The 25000-nt window shown below is 47.0% G+C and overlaps 1 protein-coding gene across 1 annotated transcript in view; it reads right to left on the bottom strand.

The window, feature by feature from the left end:
* The window catches only part of LOC115117475 (dystrophin-like), a 214835-nt gene that overhangs the window by 40293 nt on the left and 149542 nt on the right, over window positions 1-25000 (bottom strand). Inside the window, 7 exon segments of the mRNA XM_065022730.1 lie at window positions 749-860; window positions 5316-5482; window positions 7775-7932; window positions 9236-9321; window positions 11772-11973; window positions 12340-12414; window positions 12795-12856. Coding sequence (XP_064878802.1) covers window positions 749-860; window positions 5316-5482; window positions 7775-7932; window positions 9236-9321; window positions 11772-11973; window positions 12340-12414; window positions 12795-12856 — 862 coding nt within the window.

Genomic DNA, 25000 nt, shown 5'->3' on the forward strand with positions numbered 1-25000 from the left:
AACACACAGACACACATAGACACAGACACACACACACAATCACACACACACATAGACACAGACACCCACACAATGACACACCCAAACACACAGACACACATAAACACACACATAGACACAGACACCCACACAATGACACACCCAAACACAGACACACATAGACACACACACACACACACAATCACACACACACATACAGGAAAGAGACACACTGACTTCATCTTCACAGGTTCATGGAGCAAATACAGGGATTTATTTACCCTGTCAGAAATACACCACCACACACACACATGTACCACCACACACACACCCACACACACACATGTACCCACACACACACACACATGTACCCACACACACACACACACATGTACCCACACACACACACACGCATGTACCCACACACACACATGTACCCACACACACACACACACATGTACCCACACACACACACACACACGCATGTACCCACACACACACGCATGTACCCCTCCACACGCACACGCATGTACCCACACACACACACACGCATGTACCCCCCCACACACACACGCATGTACCCACCCACACACACACGCATGTACCCACACACACACATGTACCCACACACACACACACGCATGTAACCCCCACACACACACGCATGTACCCACACACACACACACAAGCATGTACCCACACACACACACACGCATGTACCCACACACACACACACGCATGTACCCACACCCCCACTGTGTATACATACCGGTGTACAGTACTCCACCATGGGGTATTGCATCTTGTGTCCCTTAGCCACACGACCAGAGAAGAAGCAGCTTTGGCAGATGTCATAGTTAAAATGCTTTAAGCTTCGGTACCTGATGAAGAGAGGCAGACAGGGACAGAGGTTACACAGAGAGAGGCAGACAGAGACAGAGGTTACACAGAGAGAGGCAGACAGAGACAGAGGTTACACAGAGAGAGGCAGACAGGGACAGAGGTTACACAGAGAGAGGCAGAAGGGGACAGATGTTACACAGAGAGAGGCAGACAGAGGTTACACAGAGAGAGACAGACGGGGACAGAGGTTACACAGAGAGAGGTTACACACAGAGAGGCAGACAGAGACAGAGGTTACACAGAGAGAGGCAGACAGGGACAGAGGTTACACAGAGAGAGACAGACGGGGACAGAGGTTACACAGAGATAGGTTACACAGAGTAAGGCAGACAGGGACAGAGGTTACACAGAGAGAGGTTACACACAGAGAGGCAGACAGGGACAGAGGCAGACAGGAACAGAGGTTACACAGAGAGAGGTTACACACAGAGGCAGACAGGGACAGAGGTTACACAGAGAGAGGTTACACAGAGAGAGGCAGACGGGGACAGAGATTACACAGAGAGAGGCAGACGGTGACAGAGGTTACACAGACAGAGACAGAGGTTACACAGAGAGAGGCAGACAGGGACAGAGGTTACACAGAGAGAGGTTATAGAGAGAGAGGTTACACAGAGAGAGGTTACACACAGAGAGAGGCAGACAGGGACAGAGGTTACACAGAGAGAGGCAGACAGGGACAGAGGTTACACAGAGAGAGGCAGACAGGGACAGAGGTTACACAGAGAGAGGAAGGGGACAGACAGAGAGAGGTTACAGAGGAGGTTACACAGAGAGAGGTTACACAGAGAGAGGTTACACAGAGAGAGGTTACACAGAGAGAGGCAGACAGGGACATAGGTTACACAGAGAGAGGTTACACAGAGAGAGGTTACACAGAGAGAGGCAGACAGGGACAGAGGTTACACAGAGAGAGGCAGAAGGGGACAGATGTTACACAGAGAGAGGCAGACAGACAGAGTTACACAGAGAGAGACAGACAGGGACAGAGGTTACACAGAGAGAGGCAGACAGGGACAGAGGTTACACAGAGAGAGGCAGACAGGGACAGAGGTTACACAGAGACAGAGGTTACACAGAGATAGGTTACACAGAGAGGCAGACAGGGACAGAGGTTACACAGAGAGAGGTTACACAGGGAGAGGTTACAGACAGGGACAGAGAGCAGACAGGGACAGAGGTTACACAGAGAGAGGTTACACACAGAGAGGCAGACAGGGACAGAGGTTACACAGAGAGAGGCAGACAGAGACAGAGGTTACACAGAGAGAGGCAGACAGAGACAGAGGTTACACAGAGAGAGGCAGACAGGGACAGAGGTTACACAGAGAGAGGCAGAAGGGGACAGATGTTACACAGAGAGAGGCAGACAGAGGTTACACAGAGAGAGACAGACGGGGACAGAGGTTACACAGAGAGAGGTTACACACAGAGAGAGGCAGACAGGGACAGAGGTTACACAGAGAGAGGTTACACAGAGAGAGGCAGACAGGGACAGAGGTTACACAGAGAGAGACAGACGGGGACAGAGGTTACAGAGATAGGTTACACAGAGAGAGGCAGACAGGGACAGAGGTTACACAGAGAGAGGCACACAGAGACAGACAGGGACAGAGGCAGACAGGAACAGAGGTTACACAGAGAGAGGTTACACACAGAGAGAGGCAGACAGGGACAGAGGTTACACAGAGAGAGGTTACACAGAGAGAGGCAGACAGGGACAGAGGTTACACAGAGAGAGGCAGACAGGGACAGAGGTTACACAGAGAGAGGTTACACAGAGAGAGGTTACACAGAGAGAGGCAGACAGGGACATAGGTTACACAGAGAGAGGTTACACAGAGAGAGGTTACACAGAGAGAGGTTACACACAGAGAGAGGCAGACAGGGACAGAGGTTACACAGAGAGAGGCAGACAGGGACAGAGGTTACACAGAGAGAGGCAGACAGGGACAGAGGTTACACAGAGAGAGGTTACACAGAGAGAGGTTACACAGAGAGAGGTTACACAGAGAGAGGCAGACAGGGACAGAGGTTACACAGAGAGAGGTTACACAGAGAGAGGTTACACAGAGAGAGGCAGACAGGGACAGAGGTTACACAGAGAGAGGCAGAAGGGGACAGATGTTACACAGAGAGAGGCAGACAGAGGTTACACAGAGAGAGACAGACGGGGACAGAGGTTACACAGAGAGAGGCAGACAGAGACAGAGGTTACACAGAGAGAGGCAGACAGGGACAGAGGTTACACAGAGAGAGGCAGACAGGGACAGAGGTTACACAGAGAGAGGTTACACACAGAGAGAGGCAGACAGGGACAGAGGTTACACAGAGAGAGGTTACACAGAGAGAGGCAGACAGAGACAGAGGTTACACAGAGAGAGGCAGACAGGGACAGAGGTTACACAGAGAGAGGCAGACGGGGACAGAGGTTACACAGAGAGAGGCAGACAGAGGTTACACAGAGAGAGGCAGACAGGGACAGAGGTTACACAGAGAGAGGCAGACAGAGGTTACACAGAGAGAGACAGACGGGGACAGAGGTTACACAGAGATAGGTTACACAGAGTAAGGCAGACAGGGACAGAGGTTACACAGAGAGAGGTTACACACAGAGAGGCAGACAGGGACAGAGGCAGACAGGAACAGAGGTTACACAGAGAGAGGTTACACACAGAGAGGCAGACAGGGACAGAGGTTACACACAGAGAGGCAGACAGGGACAGATGTTACACAGAGAGAGGCAGACGGGGACAGAGATTACACAGAGAGAGGCAGACGGTGACAGAGGTTACACAGAGAGAGGCAGACAGAGACAGAGGTTACACAGAGAGAGGCAGACAGGGACAGAGGTTACACAGAGAGAGGTTATAGAGAGAGAGGTTACACAGAGAGAGGCAGACAGGGACAGAGGTTACACAGAGAGAGGTTACACAGAGAGAGGCAGACAGGGACAGAGGTTACACAGAGAGAGGCAGACAGGGACAGAGGTTACACAGAGAGAGGCAGACAGGGACAGAGGTTACACAGAGAGAGGTTACACAGAGAGAGGCAGACGGGGACAGAGGTTGCACAGAGAGAGGCAGACGGTGACAGAGGTTACACACAGAGAGACAAACAGAGAGAGGCAGACAGGGCCAGAGGTTACACAGAGAGAGATAGATGGGGACAGAGGTTACACAGAGAGAGGCAGACAGGGACAGAGGTTACACGGAGAGAGGTTGCACGGAGAGAGATTACACAGAGAGAGGCAGATAGGTACAGAGGCAGACAGGGACAGAGGTTACACAGAGAGAGGCAGACAGGTACAGAGGCAGAAGGGTACAGATGTTACACAGAGAGAGGCAGACAGAGGTTACACAGAGAGAGGCAGACAGGGACAGAGGTTACAGACAGGGACAGAGGTTACACAGAGTTACACATTCAGAGGGGACAGAGGTTGCAGAGAGAGGCAGAGGTGACAGAGGTTACACAGAGAGACAAACAGAGAGAGGCAGACAGAGAGGTTACAGAGAGAGATTACACACAATACAGGGGACAGAGGTTTACACGGAGGACAGAGTCCAGGTACAGAACACAAATACTCTGGCTTGACAGGGACAGAGGTTACACAGAGAAGGTTACACACAGGCAGACAGGGACAGACCCATCAAGGAACAGATTCAGTAGCTCTGAGATAGGTTACACAGGCAGAGAGGCAGACAGAGACAGACATTACACAGAGAGAGGTGAATCAGGAACAGAGGTTACACAGAGAGGCAGACGGGGACAGAGGTTACACAGAGAGAGGCAGACAGGGACAGAGGTTACACAGAGAGAGGCAGACAGGGACAGAGGTTACACAGAGAGAGGCAGACAGGGACAGATGTTACACAGAGAGGCAGACAGGGACAGAGGTTACACAGAGAGAGGCAGACAGGGACAGAGGTTACACAGAGAGAGGGGTCACTGGGGGAGGAGATGTGAGACCTGAACCTAAAGGTAAACTTCCAAGGTTGAGGTCATGGAGTTGTGTTCCTGGGGTCAACTAAGGGTTACTGTTATTGTGACTTTGGAAACGTTGGGATTTAATAAAGGGGCTTGAGAAGTCTGAGGCTACAGCTCAATGACACCCTACACCCTATATAGTGCACTACTTTTGAGCAGAGCTCAATGTGGCCGCCCTATGTATAGACAATGGTCTAAAGTAGAGCACTACCTATGGGGAATAGGGTGTGATTTGAGACTTGCCCATGGAGATGGAGAGGGCTACTGAGAAGAAACAAGAGAGAAAGAAAGGGAGAGAGCCTGTCTCTCTCTCTCTGTGTCTGTCTGTCTGCCTGTCTGTGTGTCTCTCTCTCTCTCTCTGTCTGTCTGTCTGTCTGTCTGTCTGTCTGTCTGTCTGTCTGTCTGTCTGTCTGTCTGTCTGTCTGTCTGTCTATCTGTCTGTCTACCTGAAGCCGATGATAGGACACTCCTTGCAGATGTTACACTTGGCCTGGTGTTTGGCTGTCTCAGCAGCCGCCACACGGTGTAAGACAGGCAGCCACACCATCGACTGAGGCTCCAGACGCATCCAGTCCAGGAACATAGCAGCTTCCAGCTCTGGCTTGTTATTGGCCTGTTAGACAGGAAGTACAATACATAATACATAACCAATCAGGAACATAGCAGCTTCCAGCTCTGGCTTGTTATTGGCCTGTTAGAAATAGTTTAACACACATACAATCAATTATGTAAGAGCTACGGTCAGCAAGAGGGAAGGTTTGACTAACAGGACAAACCAGTGGTATTTACAGTCTAAATATGTATAAGATATGTATAAAGTGTTATATTACTCTAGAAAAACAAGCTGTTTTATCAGTTTAAAATAATACAGAACTACAAACTCTCAGGCTACTGTTTTCTCCTGGATTGTAAAGCAGGGGTTTTCCATTCCACTCTACATATTGTCTCATGGCCATATTTACTGCTGGGTGCAGTGACGACTGTAGAGAAGTTATTTCCACTGGCTGATAGATGGACCATAGATTACAGATCACCACAGGGTCATAGATTTACTGTGGCTAACACATTCAGTATGGTGAATACTGTCTCTATAGCTAGCAGGCTAACAGATGTACTGTGGCTAACACATTCAGTATGGTGAATACTGTCTCTATAGCTAGCAGGCTAACAGATGTACTGTGGCTAACACATTCAGTATGGTGAATACTGTCTCTATAGCTAGCAGGGTCATAGATGTACTGTGGCTAACACATTCAGTATGGTGAATACTGTCTCTATAGCTAGCAGGCTAACAGATGTACTGTGGCTAACACATTCAGTGTGGTGAATACTGTCTCTATAGCTAGCAGGCTAACAGATGTACTGTGGCTAACACATTCAGTATGGTGAATACTGTCTCTATAGCTAGCAGGCTAACAGATGTACTGTGGCTAACACATTCAGTATGGTGAATACTGTCTCTATAGCTAGCAGGCTAACAGATGTACTGTGGCTAACACATTCAGTATGGTGAATACTGTCTCTATAGCTAGCAGGGTAATAGATTTACTGTGGCTAACACATTCAGTATGGTGAATACTGTCTCTATAGCTAGCAGGCTAACAGATGTACTGTGGCTAACACATTCAGTGTGGTGAATACTGTCTCTATAGCTAGCAGGCTAACAGATGTACTGTGGCTAACACATTCAGTGTGGTGAATACTGTCTCTATAGCTAGCAGGCTAACAGATGTACTGTGGCTAACACATTCAGTGTGGTGAATACTGTCTCTATAGCTAGCAGGGTAATAGATGTACTGTGGCTAACACATTCAGTGTGGTGAATACTGTCTCTATAGCTAGCAGGGTAATAGATGTACTGTGGCTAACACATTCAGTATGGTGAATACTGTCTCTATAGCTAGCAGGGTAATAGATGTACTGTGGCTAACACATTCAGTGTGGTGAATACTGTCTCTATAGCTAGCAGGCTAACAGATGTACTTTGGCTAACATAGACAGCAGGGTAACAGATGTACTTTGGCTAACACATTCAGTATAGTGATTCACTATAGCTTGTAGGCTAACAGATGTACTGTGGCTAACCAATTCAGTATGGTGATTCACTATAGCTTTCAGGCTAACAGGTGTACGTTGGCTAACATAGCCACCAAGTACGCGTCGATAGGGACGTGTGGATAGGGACGTGTCGTTAGGGACGTTTCATTAGGCTATAGCTAGCAGGCTAACATATGTACTTTGGCTAACATAGATATCAGGCTAAAAAATATGTACTTTGGCTAACCTAGCTAGCAGGCTACCATATGTACTTTGGCTAACATAGCTAGCAGGCTAACATGTGTTCTTTGGCTAACCTAGCTAGCAGGCTAACATATGTACTTTAGCTAACATAGCTAGTAGGCTAACATATGTTCTTTGGCTAACATAGCTAGCAGGCTAACATATGTTCTTTGGCTAACATAGCTAGCAGGCTAACAGATGTACTTTGGCTAAATTGGCTGCTGTGGATAATCTAGAAAGATGATTCCAACTCAGATCTTCCCAGCAGTCCTGTCTGATGTCCTTCTTTTATTCCTATTTTTTATTATAATATTTTTTTGTATGGTATTTTCAATGTAGTGCAATGTAAAGACCTACTGATTAACCACAAATGACTCTCTCTCTACCTAAAGAGACACAGACATTTTCCCACAGTGCACAGTATGGTTACCGTGTGATCTGCAGAATGTGCTTAGCACAGTAGTGTGGAATGTGAGGTAGTTTATACGCCTGTATGTTATATTGTACGTTGTTTGTGTGTGTGTAAGCATGTGTGCGTGAGTGAGTGCATGTGTGTATGTGCGTCCGTGCGTGTGTGTGTGTGTGTGTGTGCATAGCTAGGACCACAGCTACTAGCTTCACATACAAACTGGAAGCAGCTGCGGACGCTGGGCTCGATGTTGGAGCCCCCGAAGGAGGCCACCTCTCCCAGCTGACGGGGGATCTGGATGGAATCATGGAGGAGAAGACCCAGCCTCCGCTGGTCACAGAACCCTGTTGCACTGGCTACCTGGCGGAACAGGACTGGTGGGTGGGGGGAGGGAGGGAGGGAGGGAAATACCCAAGTCAAGAGATACATACTAACAGACTAGACCACATGGATACTGTCTCTATATACTAGTTATACTAACAGACTAGACCACATGGATACTGTCTCTATATACTAGTTATACTAACAGACTAACAGACTAGACCACATGGATACTGTCTCTATATACTAGTTATACTAACAGACTAGACCACATGGATACTGTCTCTATATACTAGTTATACTAACAGACTAGACCACATGGATACTGTCTCTATATACTAGTTATACTAACAGACTAACAGACTAGACCACATGGATACTGTCTCTATATACTAGTTATACTAACAGACTAGACCACATGGATACTGTCTCTATATACTAGTTATACTAGTTATACTAACAGACTAGACCACATGGATAATGTCTCTATATACTAGTTATACTAACAGACTAACAGACTAGACCACATGGATACTGTCTCTATATACTAGTTATACTAACAGACTAACAGACTAGACCACATGGATACTGTCTCTATATACTAGTTATACTAACAGACTAGACCACATGGATGCTGTCTCTATATACTAGTTATACTAACAGACTAGACCACATGGATACTGTCTCTATATACTAGTTATACTAACAGACTAGACCATATGGATACTGTCTCTATATACTAGTTATACTAGTTATACTAACAGACTAGACCACATGGATACTGTCTCTATATACTAGTTATACTAACAGACTAGACCACATGGATACTGTCTCTATATACTAGTTATACTAACAGACTAGACCACATGGATACTGTCTCTATATACTAGTTATACTAGTTATACTAACAGACTAGACCACATGGATACTGTCTCTATATACTAGTTATACTAGTTATACTAACAGACTAGACCACATGGATACTGTCTCTATATACTAGTTATAATAGTTATACTAACAGACTAGACAACATGGATACTGTCTCTATATACTAGTTATACTAACAGACTAGACCACATGGATACTGTCTCTATATACTAGTTATAATAGTTATACTAACAGACTAGACCACATGGATACTGTCTCTATATACTAGTTATACTAACAGACTAGACCACATGGATACTGTCTCTATATACTAGTTATACTAACATGGATACTGTCTCTATATACTAGTTATACTAACAGACTAGACCACATGGATACTGTCTCTATATACTAGTTATACTAACATAACTAGACCATATCTGTATTTGTCCTCCAGGTGAGGTAATATAAAGATCAGTCACTACTTACATCTGTATTTGTCCTCCAGGTGTGCTTTGCAGAGTGAGATGATGCCGGTTTTGAAGGACAGAGTTCTGATTTTTCCACTTCTTCCTCTGTGAAACCAATCAATCATATAAATAAATCAGATCAATCAATCATGTCAGTCAATCATATAAATCGATCAGATACTCATCAATCAGTGAGTGTCGATAGGGACGTGTCGTTAAGTACGTGTCGATAAGTACGTGTCGATAGGGGGTGTACTTAACGACACGTACTTAACGACACGTCCCTATCGACACGTCCCTATCGACACGTCCCTATCGACACGTCCCTATCGACACGTCCCTAACGACACGTCCCTAACGACACGTCCCTAACGACGACGCCCCTATCGACACGTACTTATCGACACGTCCCTAACGACACGTCCCTAACGACACGTCCCTAACGACACGTCCCTGTCGACACGTCCCTATCGATATGTACTTAACAACACGTCCCTAACGACACGTACTTATCGACACGTACTTAACAACACGTCCCTATCGACACGTCCCTATCGACACGTCCCTATCGACACGTCTCTATCGACACGTCCCTATCGACACGTCCCTAACGACACGTCCCTAACGACACGTCCCTATCGACACGTCCCTAACGACACGTCCCTATCGACACGTCCCTATCGACACGTCCCTAACGACACGTCCCTATCGACACGTCCCTAACGACACGTCCCTATCGACACGTCGTTAAGTACGTGTCGATAGGGACGTGTCGTTAGGGACGTGTCGTTAGGGACGTGTCGATAAGTACGTGTCGTTAAGTACGTGTCATTAGGGACGTTTTGTTAAATACGTGTCGATAGGGACGTGTCGTTAGGGACGTGTTGTTAGGGATGTGTCGTTAGGGACATGTCGTTAAGTACGTTTTGTTAAATACGTGTCGATAGGGACGTGTCGTTAGGGACGTGTTGTTAAGTACGTGTCGTTAAGTACGTGTCGATAGGAGCGTGTCGTTAAATACGTGTTGTTAGGGACGTGTCGTTAGGGACGTTTTGTTAAATACGTGTCGTTATGGACGTGTCGTTAGGGACGTGTCGTTAAGTACGTGTCGTTAGGGACGGTCGTTAGGGACGTGTTGTTAAGTACGTGTCGTTAAGTACGTGTCGATAGGAGCGTGTCGTTAAATACGTGTTGTTAGGGACGTGTCGTTAGGGACGTTTTGTTAAATATGTGTCGTTAGGGACGTGTCGTTAGGGACGTGTCGTTAAGTACGTGTCGTTAGGGACGTGTCGATAGGGACGTGTCGATAGAGACGTGTCGTTAGGGACGTGTCGATAGGGACGTGTCATAGGGACGTGTTGTTAGGGACGTGTCGATAGGGGGGTGTCGATAGAGACGTGTTGTTAGGGACGTGTCGATAGGGACGCGTCGATAGAGACGTGTTGTTAGGGACGTGTCGTTAGGGATGTGTCGATAGGGACGTGTCGTTAAGTACGTGTCGATAGGGACGTGTCGTTAAATACGTGTCGTTAGGGACGTGTCGTTAAGTACGTGTCGTTAGGGACGTGTCGATAGGGGCGTGTCGTTAGGGACGTGTCGTTAAAACTTCTTATGGCTGCAGGGGCAGTATTGAGTAGCTTGGATGAAAGGTGCCCAGAGTAAACGGACTGCTCCTCAGTCCCAGTTGCTAATATATGCATAGTATTATTAGTATTGGATAGAAAACACTCTGACGTTTCTAAAACTGTTTGAATGATGTCTATGAGTATAACTGAACTCATATGGCAGGCAAAAACCTGAGAAGAAATCCAAACAGGAAGTGGGAAATCTGAGGGTGGTCGATTTTCAACCCACAGCGGGATATTGATGTGGGATATTGATCAAGTTGCACTTCCACTAGATGTCAACCGTCTTTAGAAATTTGAATGAAGCTTCTACTGTGTTGTGGAGCCGACATTTATAATGAGTATTTCTATAAAATGAATGTAAAAAAAATGTAAAATAGCTCTCTGCAATATCACCGGATGTTTTTGGAACTAGTGAACATAACGCGCCAATGTATACTGAGATTTTTTTATATAAATATGAACTTTATCAAACAAAACATACATGTATTGTGTAACATGAAGTCCTATGAGTGTCATCTGATGAAGATCATCAAAGGTTAGTGATTAATTTTATCTCTATTTGTGCTTTTTGTGACTTTGTGCTTTTTTGTGACCCAATTTGTAAGTCGCTCTGGATAAGAGCGTCTGCTAAATGACTTAAATGTAAATGTAAATGTAACATAATCGTTTGTGGTGCTTTTGCTGTAAAGCCTATTTGAAATTGGACACTGTGGTGGGATTAACAACAAGATTACCGTTAAAACGGTATAAGATACATGTATATTTGAGGAATTTCAATTATGAGATTTCTGTTGTTTTGAATTTGGCGCCCTGCACTTTCACTGGCTGTTGTCATATCGATCCCGTTAACGGGATTGCAACCCTAAGAAGTTTTAAGTACGTGTCGTTAGGGACGTGTCGTGAGTGTTGTGTGTGTACTATACGTACGTGTCATAAACATTGAGCAGCCAGTTGAGACACATGTCGACACACAGCGGGACGTTGACCAGGTTCCCGTGCTGCTGGTCCAGTTTCTCATAGAGGCTGGTCAGACACGTCATCACCTGCATGATGTCCATCAGATGCTCATTCTGCTTCAGGCCATGCTGCTCAAAGACCTCACACGCTGCGGGCATACCCAGGAGGTCCACTGGAGAGGAGAGGAGGGAGTTGAGATGAGGGAGTGGAGGAGATGATGGAGGAGAGAGGAGATGAGGGAGAGATGAGGGAGGGGAGAGAGGAGAGGATGAGATGATGGAGGAGGAGAGAGGAGGAGAGGAGGGAGTTGAGATGAGGGAGGGGAGAGAGGAGTGGAGGAGATGAGGGAGGGATGGAGGTGAGAGGAGATGAGGGAGAGATGAGGGAGGGGAGAGAGGAGAGGATGAGATGATGGAGGAGGAGAGAGGAGTGGAGGAGATGAGGGAGGGAGTTGAGATGAGGGAGGGGAGAGAGGAGAGGAGAGGTTGAGATGAGGGAGGGATGGAGGGCAGTGACACTGTGAGGGGGTTGGACTTACGACACAGAGCTTTCTGCAGGCGTCTCAGCTTCATGGCTGTCCGGTAGGCTGAGAAACGCACGTTGTTCAGGTCGGCTGCAGAGACGCATGGAGACAGTAAAACTAAACACAGTGTATCTCCATCCAGAATCAGCCATTGGTCCTGCTACTGGACTTGATGTCGCTCGCGCACACTTTTGGTACAATACAATTGTAAAGAGCTAGGGTTGCAAAATTCCGGAAAATTTCAATAAATTCTCTCTGGTTTTCCCGAAATCCTGGTTGGAGGATTCCCGGAATCAGAAGGGAATAAGCAGGAAAACCAACCGGGATGTTTTGGAAAACAGGGAGTTTATTGAAAGTTCACTGAATTTTGCAACCTTATACAGGGCAAACCTAATCAAGTGCATCTGAAATAGGTCCTACTTGACAAAGGTTCAATTTGTCTGTTGGTCCACTGTATGTGGACCTCTTACCCAGAGACTGGTAGAGGTCGGCCATCTTGGGATGGTCCCAGCATGTTGTCTGTGTCTGGTGGCTGAAGGAGAGGTCAGGAGAATACAGAGGTCAATACAACCTGGCCCGTGCAGATATTTTGGGGTCCAAAAAAGTTTTCCTGCAACAGCTCGTTAAGCAATTATGACTTTGATCAATTAGTTCCATAGAAGCAATAGAGGGACACATCTTAAAGGCAAATTAAATGACACAAATAAATATCCCTTCACCTCCAAGGCTTCAGTCTTATTCACTAGAATAATCCTACCATATGCTACAGTTACCACGACGACTTACAGGCAGTGAGCTCAGAACAACAACAACAAAATGTTTACAACAAACAAATATCAGTGTGTGAATTTCTACCACCACCCAAAAGGACAAGGGCAGAGGGGCATGTGCTCTGCTCAGGTAGAGCCCTATCTGTCCACGTGCCTGAACACACACACACACACACACACACACACACGCAAGGGACGTGTTGACTGCAAAGAGTACACAAAGGGGTTATATCACATGTGATGCCGTGTACACACTGATTGTGTGTGTGGAGTGAAGCAGGGTGAAGGGACCAGGGAAGACAGTGATGTGTCCTGTGAGGTGAAGCAGGGTGAAGCAGGGTAAAAGGACCAGGGAAGACAGTGATGGGTCCTGTGGGGTGAAGCAGGGTGAAGGGACCAGGGAAGACACTGATTGTGTGTGTGTGGTGAAGCAGGGTGAAAGGACCAGGGAAGACAGTGATGTGTCCTGTGAGGTGAAGCAGGGTAAAGGGACCAGGGAAGACAGTGATGTGTCCTGTGGGGTGAAGCAGGGTGAAGGGACCAGGGAAGACACTGATTGTGTGTCTGTGGGGTGAAGCAGGGTGAAGCAGGGTAAAGGGACCAGGGAAGACAGTGATGGGTCCTGTGGGGTGAAGCAGGGTGAAGGGACCAGGGAAGACAGTGATGGGTCCTGTGGGGTAAAGCAGGGTGAAGGGACCAGGGAAGACAGTGATTGTGTGTGTGTGGTGAAGCAGGGTGAAAGGACCAGGGAAGACAGTGATGTGTCCTGTGAGGTGAAGCAGGGTAAAAGGACCAGGGAAGACAGTGATGGGTCCTGTGGGGTGAAGCAGGGTGAAGGGACCAGGGAAGACACTGATTGTGTGTGTGTGGTGAAGCAGGGTGAAGCAGGGTAAAGGGACCAGGGAAGACAGTGATGTGTCTGTGGGGTGAAGCAGGTTGAAGGGACCAGGGAAGACAGTGATTGTGTGTGTGGGGTGAAGCAGGGTGAAGCAGGGTAAAGGGACCAGGGAAGACAGTGATGTGTCCTGTGAGGTGAAGCAGGGTAAAAGGACCAGGGAAGACAGTGATGTGTCCTGTGGGGTGAAGCAGGGTGAAGGGACCAGGGAAGACACTGATTGTGTGTCTGTGGGGTGAAGCAGGGTAAAGGGACCAGGGAAGACAGTGATGTGTCCTGTGGGGTGAAGCAGGGTGAAGGGACCAGGGAAGACACTGATTGTGTGTCTGTGGGGTGAAGCAGGGTAAAGGGACCAGGGAAGACAGTGATGTGTCTGTGGGGTGAAGCAGGGTAAAGGGACCAGGGAAGACAGTGATGGTCCTGTGGGGTGAAGCAGGGTAAAGGGACCAGGGAAGACAGTGATGGGTCCTGTGGGGTGAAGCAGGGTGAAGCAGGGTAAAGGGACCAGGGAAGACAGTGATGTGTCTGTGGGGTGAAGCAGGGTAAAGGGACCAGGGAAGACAGTGATGGGTCCTGTGGGGTGAAGCAGGGTGAAGGGACCAGGGAAGACAGTGATGGTCCTGTAGGGTGAATCAGGGTGAATCAGGGTAAAGGGACCAGGGAAGACAGTGATGGGTCCTGTGGGGTGAAGCAGGGTGAAGGGACCAGGGAAGACAGTGATGTGTCCTGTGGGGTGAAGCAGGGTGAAGGGACCAGGGAAGACACTGATTGTGTGTCTGTGGGGTGAAGCAGGGTGAAGCAGGGTAAAGGGACCAGGGAAGACAGTGATGTGTCTGTGGGGTGAAGCAGGGTAAAGGGACCAGGGAAGACAGTGATGGTCCTGTGGGGTGAAGCAGGGTGAAGCAGGGTAAAGGGACCAGGAAAGACAGTGATGGGTCCTGTGGGGTGAAGCAGGGTGAAGCAGGGTAAAGGGACCAGGGAAGACAGTGATGTGTCTGTGGGGTGAAGCAGGGTAAAGGGACCAGGGAAGACAGTGATGGGTCCTGTAGGGTGAAGGGACCAGGGAAGACAGTGATGGTCCTGTAGGGTGAATCAGGGTGAAGCAGGGTAAAGGGACCAGGGAAGACAGTGATGTGTCCTGTGGGGTGAAGCAGGGTGAAGGGACCAGGGAAGACAGTGATGTGTCCTGTGGGGTGAAGCAGGGTAAAAGGACCAGGGAAGACAGTGATGTGTCTGTGGGGTGAAGCAGGGTAAAAGGACCAGGGAAGACAGTGATGTGTCTGTGGGGTGAAGCAGGGTAAAGCAGGGTAAAGGGACCAGGGAAGACAGTGATGGTCCTGTGGGGTGAAGCAGGGTAAAAGGACCAGGGAAGACAGTAAAGACAGTGATGGGTCCTGTGGGGTGAAGCAGGGTGAAGCAGGGTAAAGGGACCAGGGAAGACAGTGATGTGTCTGTGGGGTGAAGCAGGGTAAAGGGACCAGGGAAGACAGTGATGTGTCTGTGGGGTGAAGCAGGGTAAAGGGACCAGGGAAGACAGTGATGTGTCTGTGGGGTGAAGCAGGGTAAAGCAGGGTAAAGGGACCAGGGAAGACAGTGATGGTCCTGTGGGGTGAAGCAGGGTAAAAGGACCAGGGAAGACAGTAAAGACAGTGATGGGTCCTGTGGGGTGAAGCAGGGTGAAGCAGGGTAAAGGGACCAGGGAAGACAGTGATGTGTCTGTGGGGTGAAGCAGGGTAAAGGGACCAGGGAAGACAGTGATGTGTCTGTGGGGTGAAGCAGGGTGAAGGGACCAGGGAAGACAGTGATGGTCCTGTAGGGTGAAGCAGGGTAAAGGGACCAGGGAAGACAGTGATGGGTCCTGTGAGGTGAAGCAGGGTGAAGCAGGGTAAAGGGACCAGGGAAGACAGTAAAGACAGTGGGTGATGGTTCCTGCATTCCAAACACCACTCAGACTAAAACTCACAGCATGACCCTCTCTCACCTTGGCATCGAGGACAGCCGCTGCTGGCTCCACTGGAGTGTGTGTGTGTGTGTTTGGCGGCAGTTAAACTGGCTAGCTGTTATATAATTCCACCTGCTTTTACAGTGACTCTGTGTCAAATCACTTAGTCTAGCCAAAGTGTTAGCTACTAGTTACAGTACTACCTCGCTCCTCTCCTCTCCTCCTCCTTTCCTCTCTTCCACCTCCTTCTCCACATTACCTCCTCCTCCACCTCTCCTCTTCCTCCTTTCCTCTCTTCCTCCTCTCCTCTCTTCCACCTCCTTCTCCACCTCTCTTCCTCCTCTCCTCTCTTCTTTTCCACCTCTCCTCTCTTCCTCCACCTCTCTTCCTCCTCTCCTCTCTTCCACCTCCTTCTCCACATGACCTCCTCCTCCACTTCTCTTCCTCCTCCTCTCTTCCACCTCCTTCTCCACATGACCTCCTCCTCCACCTCTCTTCCTCCTCTCCTCTCTTCCACCTCCTTCTCCACATGACCTCCTCCTCCACCTCTCCATTCCTCTTTCTCCTCCTCCAATATCTCCCATCATCCCACCTACTCCTCACCACTGCTGCCAGCTCAAAGCAGATTGAAGAAATGTGTGAGACCAAAATAGAGCAGGAAGTCAAGTCAATGATACGTCCCAAATGACCCTTTATTGTGCACTCCTTTTGACCAAGAGGGAATAGGGTGTCATTTGGGACGCATATTAAACAAATCAAAATATATGATATATATATGAGATTCTTCTAAGTAGCCACCCTTTGCCTTGATGACAGCATTGCACACTCTTGGCATTCTCTCAAACAGCTTCATCTGGAATGCTTTTCCAACAGTTTTGAAGGAGTTCCCACATATGCTGAGCACTTGTTGGCTGCTTTTCCTTCACTCTGCGGTCCAACTCATCCCAAACCATCTCAATTCGGGTTGAGGTCGGGTGATTGTGGAGGCCAGGTCATCTGATGCAGCACTCCGTCGCTCGCCATCACTCGGTTTTTGCGACTGCACTTAAGGAAACTTTCAAAGTTCTTCATGTCTTAAAGTAATGATGGACTGTCATTTCTCTTTGCTTACTTTAGCTGTTCTTGCCATAAAATGGACTTGGTCTTTTACCAAATAGGGCTCACTTCTGTATACCACCCCTACCATGTAACAACACAACTGACTGGCTCAAACACATTAAAAAGTAAAGAAATTCCACAAATGAACTTTTAACAAATCACACCTGTTAATTGAAATTCATTCCAGGTGGCTATCTCATGAAGCTGGTTGAGAGAATGCCAAGAGTGTGCAAAGCTGTCATCAAGGCAAAGGGTGGCTACCAATGTAATGGAGGAAACACCGTCCAATTGGCAACCATGTCAGCGTGCATACGCCCACGCCACCACAGAAGTCTCTAGCGCACGATGGTACAAGGACATCCTGGCCAAACCCTCCCCTAACCCGGACGACGCTGGGCCAAACCCTCCCCTAACCCGGACGACGCTGGGCCAAACCCTCCCCTAACCCGGACGACGCTGGGCCAAACCCTCCCCTAACCCGGACGACGCTGGGCCAAACCCTCCCCTAACCCGGACGACGCTGGGCCAAACCCTCTCCAAACCCGGACGACGCTGGGCCAAACCCTCCCCTAACCCGGACGACGCTGGGCCAAATGTGCGCCGCCTCTTGGAGCCGGTCGCGGCCGGCTGCGACACAGCCCGAGATCGAACCCGGATCTGTAGTGACGCCTTAGACCGCTGCGCCACTCGGGAGGCCCCTTCCATAGTATGTTGATTAACCTGGTTGTGCATGTAACAAAATCTTCTGCTGGCACACCCTGGCTATATAATGGTGTTATCTCACCGGCATTTAGGCTAAGTAACGGAACACCATCCTTGACTTGAAGGTGTGTCTCAGTGTATATGCATGACGTCATAGCCACGCCTTCTATAAAATGATACTAGCCAATTTCCCCCCCTTGTAACCAGGTCGTCACATAGAGGTGGAAAGACATCTTCCACAAGGCAGGCCAGGTCGTCACATAGAGGTGGAAAGACATCTTCCACAAGGCAGGCCAAGTCGTCACATAGAGGTGGAAAGACATCTTCCACAAGGCAGGCCAGGTCGTCACATAGAGGTGGAAAGACATCTTCCACAAGGCAGGCCAGGTCGTCACATAGAGGTGGAAAGACATCTTCCACAAGGCAGGCCAGGTCGTCACATAGAGGTGGAAAGACATCTTCCACAAGGCAGGCCTTGTAGTCTACACTATACATGTACATCTTGTATATACATATGAAACACACCAGTACTAGTCATTTACATCACTATGAAGTGGAGATTAATCCCAGCAGGCATTTCCAGGAAGAGACTGATCCTCTCACCAATTCTATTTTTAAACATTCTATCAATTCTATGTTTATTCATGTCATTGTTATTAAAAGACGTTCAGTAGAGGCCAGAGTGAATGACTGAATGGTTTCCATAGTGACTATACTGTAGATGGAGTGTTCACGTTGCACTAGTACTCTACTAATACTCTAGACTAGTGTAGCCTATAGGCTATGTTCTAAATTATAACCTGGCTAGTTCCAGGCCTGAATGCTGATTGGCTGACAGCCGTGGTATATCAGACCATATACCAGAGGTATGACAAAACATTTATTTTTACAGCTCTAATTACGTTGGTAACCAGTTTATAATATCAATAAGGCACCTCGGGGGTTTGTGGTATATTTGTTTTATTTTAATTTTAATTTCACATTTATTTAACCAGGTAGGCTAGTTGAGAACAAGTTCTCATTTACAACTGCAACCTGGCCAAGATAAAGCATAGCAGTGTGAACAGACACACCGCTATGGCCAATGTACCACGGCTAAGGGCTGTGTCCAGGCACTCTGCGTTGTGTTGTGCATAAGAACAGCCCTTAGCCATGGTATATTGGCCATATACCACAAACCCCCGAGATGCCTTATTGCTTAAGTGGCTCCTTTGACCCCAACCCTGTTTTGAGGACCACCTTACACCAAGACAGATGTGAGAACACATGACCAGCTGTTATGTCTAGTCTAACTCTAAAATAACAGTTAACTAGCTGTTATGTCTAGTCTAACTCTAAAATAACAGTTAACTAGCTGTTATGTCTAGTCTAACTCTAAAATAACAGTTAACTAGCTGTTATGTCTAGTCTAACTCTAAAATAACAGTTAACCAGCTGTTATGTCTAGTCTAACTCTAAAATAACAGTTAACTAGCTGTTATGTCTAGTCTAACTCTAAAATAACAGTTAACTAGCTGTTATGTCTAGTCTAACTCTAAAATAACAGTTAACTAGCTGTTATGTCTAGTCTAACTCTAAAATAACAGTTAACTAGCTGTTATGTCTAGTCTAACTCTAAAATAACAGTTAACTAGCTGTTATGTCTAGTCTAACTCTAAAATAACAGTTAACCAGGTGTTATGTCTAGTCTAACTCTAAAATAACAGTTAACTAGCTGTTATGTCTAGTCTAACTCTAAAATAACAGTTAACCAGCTGTTATGTCTAGTCTAACTCTAAAATAACAGTTAACTAGCTGTTATGTCTAGTCTAACTCTAAAATAACAGTTAACCAGCTGTTATGTCTAGTCTAACTCTAAAATAACAGTTAACCAGCTGTTATGTCTAGTCTAACTCTAAAATAACAGTTAACCAGCTGTTATGTCTAGTCTAACTCTAAAATAACAGTTAACCAGCTGCTATGTCTAGTCTAACTCTAAAATAACAGTTAACAAGCTGTTATGTCTAGTCTAACTCTAAAATAACAGTTAACAAGCTGTTATGTCTAGTCTAACTCTAAAATAACAGCAGTGTAATGATCCTAATAAACCTGCCATGCAAACTGTAGCTACTGTGAGACTAGAGCGTGTGTGTGTGTGTGTGTGTGTGTGTGTGTGTGTGTGTGTGTGTGTGTGTGTGTGTGTGTGTGTGTGTGTGTGTGTGTGTGTGTGTGTGTGTGTGTGTGTGTGTGTAGCAGCACACTAGAGCTAGAGAGAGATTCATTATTCATGCTGTGTCCTTTCTGTGACCAGGAATCTGTCTCATTGAGATGTCAACCTCTTTTACTAGAAAGACCTGCCTGCCTGTCTGCCCGCTGTAATCCAGTAGGCCTCCTGTCTGCCCGCTGTAATCCAGTAGGCCTCCTGTCTGCCCGCTGTAATCCAGTAGGCCTCCTGTCTGCCCGCTGTAATCCAGTAGGCCTCCTGTCTGCCCGCTGTAATCCAGTAGGCCTCCTGTCTGCCATCTGTAATCCAGTAGGTCTCCTGTCTGCCCGCTGTAACCCAGTAGGCCTCCTGTCTGCCCGCTGTAATCCAGTAGGCCTCCTGTCTGCCCGCTGTAATCCAGTAGGCCTCCTGTCTGCCCGCTGTAATCCAGTAGGCCTCCTGTCTGCCCGCTGTAATCCAGTAGGCCTCCTGTCTGCCATCTGTAATCCAGTAGGTCTCCTGTCTGCCCGCTGTAACCCAGTAGGCCTCCTGTCTGCCCGCTGTAATCCAGTAGGCCTCCTGTCTGCCCGCTGTAATCCAGTAGGCCTCCTGTCTGCCCGCTGTAATCCAGTAGGCCTCCTGTCTGCCCGCTGTAATCCAGTAGGCCTCCTGTCTGCCCGCTGTAACCCAGTAGGTCTCCTGTCTGCCCGCTGTAATCCAGTAGGTCTCCTGTCTGCCATCTATAATCCAGTAGGTCTCCTGTCTGCCCGCTGTAATCCAGTAGGCCTCCTGTCTGCCCGCTGTAATCCAGTAGGTCTCCTGTCTGCCATCTGTAACCCAGTAGGCCTCTTGTCTGCCATCTGTAACCCAGTAGGCCTCTTGTCTGCCATCTGTAATCCAGTAGGCCTCCTGTCTGCCCGCTGTAACCCAGTAGGTCTCCTGTCTGCCCACTGTAATCCAGTAGGCCTCCTGTCTGCCCGCTGTAACCCAGTAGGTCTCCTGTCTGCCCGCTGTAATCCAGTAGGCCTCCTGTCTGCCCGCTGTAATCCAGTAGGCCTCCTGTCTGCCCGCTGTAATCCAGTAGGCCTCCTGTCTGCCCGCTGTAACCCAGTAGGCCTCCTGTCTGCCCGCTGTAATCCAGTAGGTCTCCTGTCTGCCATCTGTAATCCAGTAGGTCTCCTGTCTGCCATCTGTAATCCAGTAGGTCTCCTGTCTGCCATCTGTAATCCAGTAGGTCTCCTGTCTGCCATCTGTAATCCAGTAGATCTCCTGTCTGCTGTAATCCAGTAGGTCTTCTTCTGTATGTCATCATGTAAATATTGTACTGAAGCGGACATATTGGATCTGCTGCTGCTACTGCTGAGGTGAAACTCTTGTCAACTATCCAGAGCTTGTTTTAGCTCAATCCAAGATCATCATGTAACATATTTTTTATTTTATTTAACTAGGCAAGTCAGTTAAGAACAAATTCTGATTTACAATGACGGCCTACACCGGCCAAACCCGGACGATGCTGGGCCAATTGTGCGCCGCCCTATGGGACTCTCAATCACGGCCGGTTGTGATACAGCTTGGATTCGAGGTACCAGGACTCTTGGGGGTACTAGGACTCTTGGGGGTACTAGGACTCTTGGGGGTACCAGGACTCTTGGGGGTACTAGGATTCTTGGGGGTACCAGGACTCTTGGGGGTACCAGGACTCTTGGGGGTACTAGGACTCTTGGGGGTACTAGGACTCTTTGGGGTACTAGGACTCTTGGGGGTACTAGGACTCTTGGGGGTACCAGGACTCTTGGGGGTACCAGGACTCTTGGGGGTACTAGGACTCTTGGGGGTACCAGGACTCTTGGGGGTACCAGGACTCTTGACGGTACTAAGCCTTTCCACACAGGCTACTTGAGATGACTCGTGAGACCGTAGGCCTACTGGTAAAATGCACATGAGGGGGTACTCCAGGTGTACTCCAGGCAGAGCAGAATTCAGTTGGTGGAACAGTAACCGAAAAAGGTTGGGAACCACAGATGTAACCTTTCCAAGGCTTTTTGTTTTGGGTACTTGCAGGTGCAACCACACTTGAAGTGTGTCACTGTGGGGTGAAGCAGCATTTACCTGGTAATAATGCAGTATGAAGGGAGACTGAGAGGTAACTAATAGCATGGCCGCGGGAAGATGTTTTGCCATGGAGGGAGGGGGGTGGGTTTCTCCACTGTACTGGAGTAATAAAGGCCTGGTGCAATAATTTGGTGAAATTATAAAAATACAATGACTATTTAATAAATAGTGATTTACCAGGGGGTTCTACAACCCCCTCAGCACCCCTACTTCCTACGACTAGGACCACAGGACCACCTTCCTCTTGTCAAGTGTGATCAAACAGCCTTTAGGGAAACAAAGTAGAGCTTGTTTTAAAGAATCACAAAGAAAAATAAGTCCTTATTGAGTAATTAATATGCAATAACCAATTGACCATGTCCTTTTAAAGTGAGTGTGTAAAATAAACTAAATGTCATCCTAGCAGTCAACTCCACCAGCCGGAGACCACGCCCATGTGAGACCACACCCATGTGAGAGACCACACCCATGTGAGAGACCACACCCATGTGAGAGACCACATCCATGTGAGAGACCACACCCATGTGAGAGACCACACCCATGTGAGAGACCACACCCATGTGAGAGACCACATCCATGTCCACAGACAGGTGAGAGACCACACCCATGTGAGAGACCACATCCATGTCCACAGACAGGTGAGAGACCACATCCATGTGAGAGACCACACCCATGTGAGAGACCACATCCATGTCCACAGACATGTGAGACCACACCCATGTGAGAGATCACACCCATGTGAGAGACCACACCCATGTGAGAGACCACATCCATGTCCACAGACATGTGAGAGACCACACCCTCAAAATGTGTTCAGGTAAGAATGATGTTATATCAGTGGGATAAATTGATGTACTATCCTACTTCATAAAACACACACCCTTGACTACACACACACACACACAATCATACACACACACACGTGTGAAGACGCTGTCACAAGTTTGAAGAAATGTTTGAATGACTCACTTGGAATCTCAATTTGTAAGTCGCTCTGGATAAGAGCGTCTGCTAAATGACTTAAATGTAAATGTAATAATTGATAATAGAAGGTTTCATTTTTCCCATAAATGTGAAATATGAAGTGTGCATCATTTATGGTTATTGCATTAATAAAATAGCTAATCTTTAACCCCAATACATGCTGTCATACACTGTATTATAAATACATGCTGTCATACACTGTATTATAAATACATGCTGTCATACACTGTATTATAAATACATGCTGTCAGATACTGTATTATAAATACATGCTGTCAGACACTGTATTATAAATACATGCTGTCATACACTATTATAAATACATGCTGTCATACACTATTATAAATACATGCTGTCATACACTGTATTATAAATACATGCTGTCGTACACTGTACATGCTGTCATACACTGTATTATAAATACATGCTGTCATACACTGTATTATAAATACATGCTGTCGTACACTGTATTATAAATACATGCTGTCAGACACTGTATTATAAATACATGCTGTCAGATACTGTATTATAAATACATGCTGTCAGATACTGTATTATAAATACATGCTGTCATACACTGTATTATAAATACATGCTGTCATACACTGTATTATAAATACATGCTGTCGTACACTGTACATGCTGTCATACACTGTATTATAAATACATGCTGTCATACACTGTACATGCTGTCATACACTGTATTATAAATACATGCTGTCATACACTGTATTATAAATACATGCTGTCATACACTGTATTATAAATACATGCTGTCAGACACTGTATTATAAATACATGCTGTCAGATACTGTATTATAAATACATGCTGTCAGACACTGTATTATAAATACATGCTGTCATACACTGTATTATAAATACATGCTGTCATACACTGTACATGCTGTCAGATACTGTATTAGAAATACATGCTGTCATACACTGTATTATAAATACATGTTGTCAGATACTGTATTATAAATAGCCCACAGCAATGAAAGTATCTTACCAATGACAAGTAGTTCTATATTGTAGCTCAAACACTTTATGTGAATTATAAACCTCCACAATCCACACACTCATTGATATATGATCCTTATACACACACACACACACACTTTATGTGAATTATAAACCTCCACAATCCACACACTCATTGATATATGATCCTTATATACACACACACACACACACACACACAAACGACAGAAGAATACCCGAACGTGCCTAGGCACATCACACTCTTCCAGGTCGAGGTGAACGAAAAGAAAGGCAGAGAAAAGCAAGATGCGTTTTGGATCTCACGCTCGAGCTGTATTTTGTCACGCACGCACGCGCGCCCACACACACACACATTACACGCACAAAACCTGCAGTCACATTTCTGTCCAAAAATCTGCACCCGCCCCTGATTCCTCGCACACATTTCACGACTATCATCATATGTTTTATCAACGGTATAAACAGTGCATATAAATGTAATGCATTTATTTGTGTGATTATAACAGTAAACATCCGTTCTTCATTCATTGCCCAGAGAGAGACTACCCTCGTGATTGAGTACCAATTGGAAATGTTGACCGCTGCTCAGCTCAGCACCTTTTTATAAGGCCGTCTGCAAACAATGAACGGCCCATCTCGGGTTGACAACACCAAACATAGGCAAATATACCGCGCGCACAATTGCACTAAATCGCAGAAACAATCAGAGTGAAATCAGCCTTGCTATCACACCAAGGTGATATTTACCCTCTGTGTGTGTGAAGGAATGCTCGACGGACGCAGTGACTGTGGCGAGAAGAAGACAGGGAGATATTCTATGATATAAAACCGTTAACGCACACAGATAATAAATAATGATAGGAAATAATTAAATAAAACGTTGAAAAGCAAGCTGCATGACGAATTATCCTCCAAAACCTCCATTATCGAAGGAATTCGGGACAATCATGTCGATATGCCGGCTAGAGGGCCGTAAACACCCCGGATCC

The sequence above is a fragment of the Oncorhynchus nerka genome, linkage group LG2, assembly GCF_034236695.1.
Source record: "Oncorhynchus nerka isolate Pitt River linkage group LG2, Oner_Uvic_2.0, whole genome shotgun sequence".
In the NCBI taxonomy this organism is placed as follows: Eukaryota; Metazoa; Chordata; class Actinopteri; order Salmoniformes; family Salmonidae; genus Oncorhynchus; species Oncorhynchus nerka.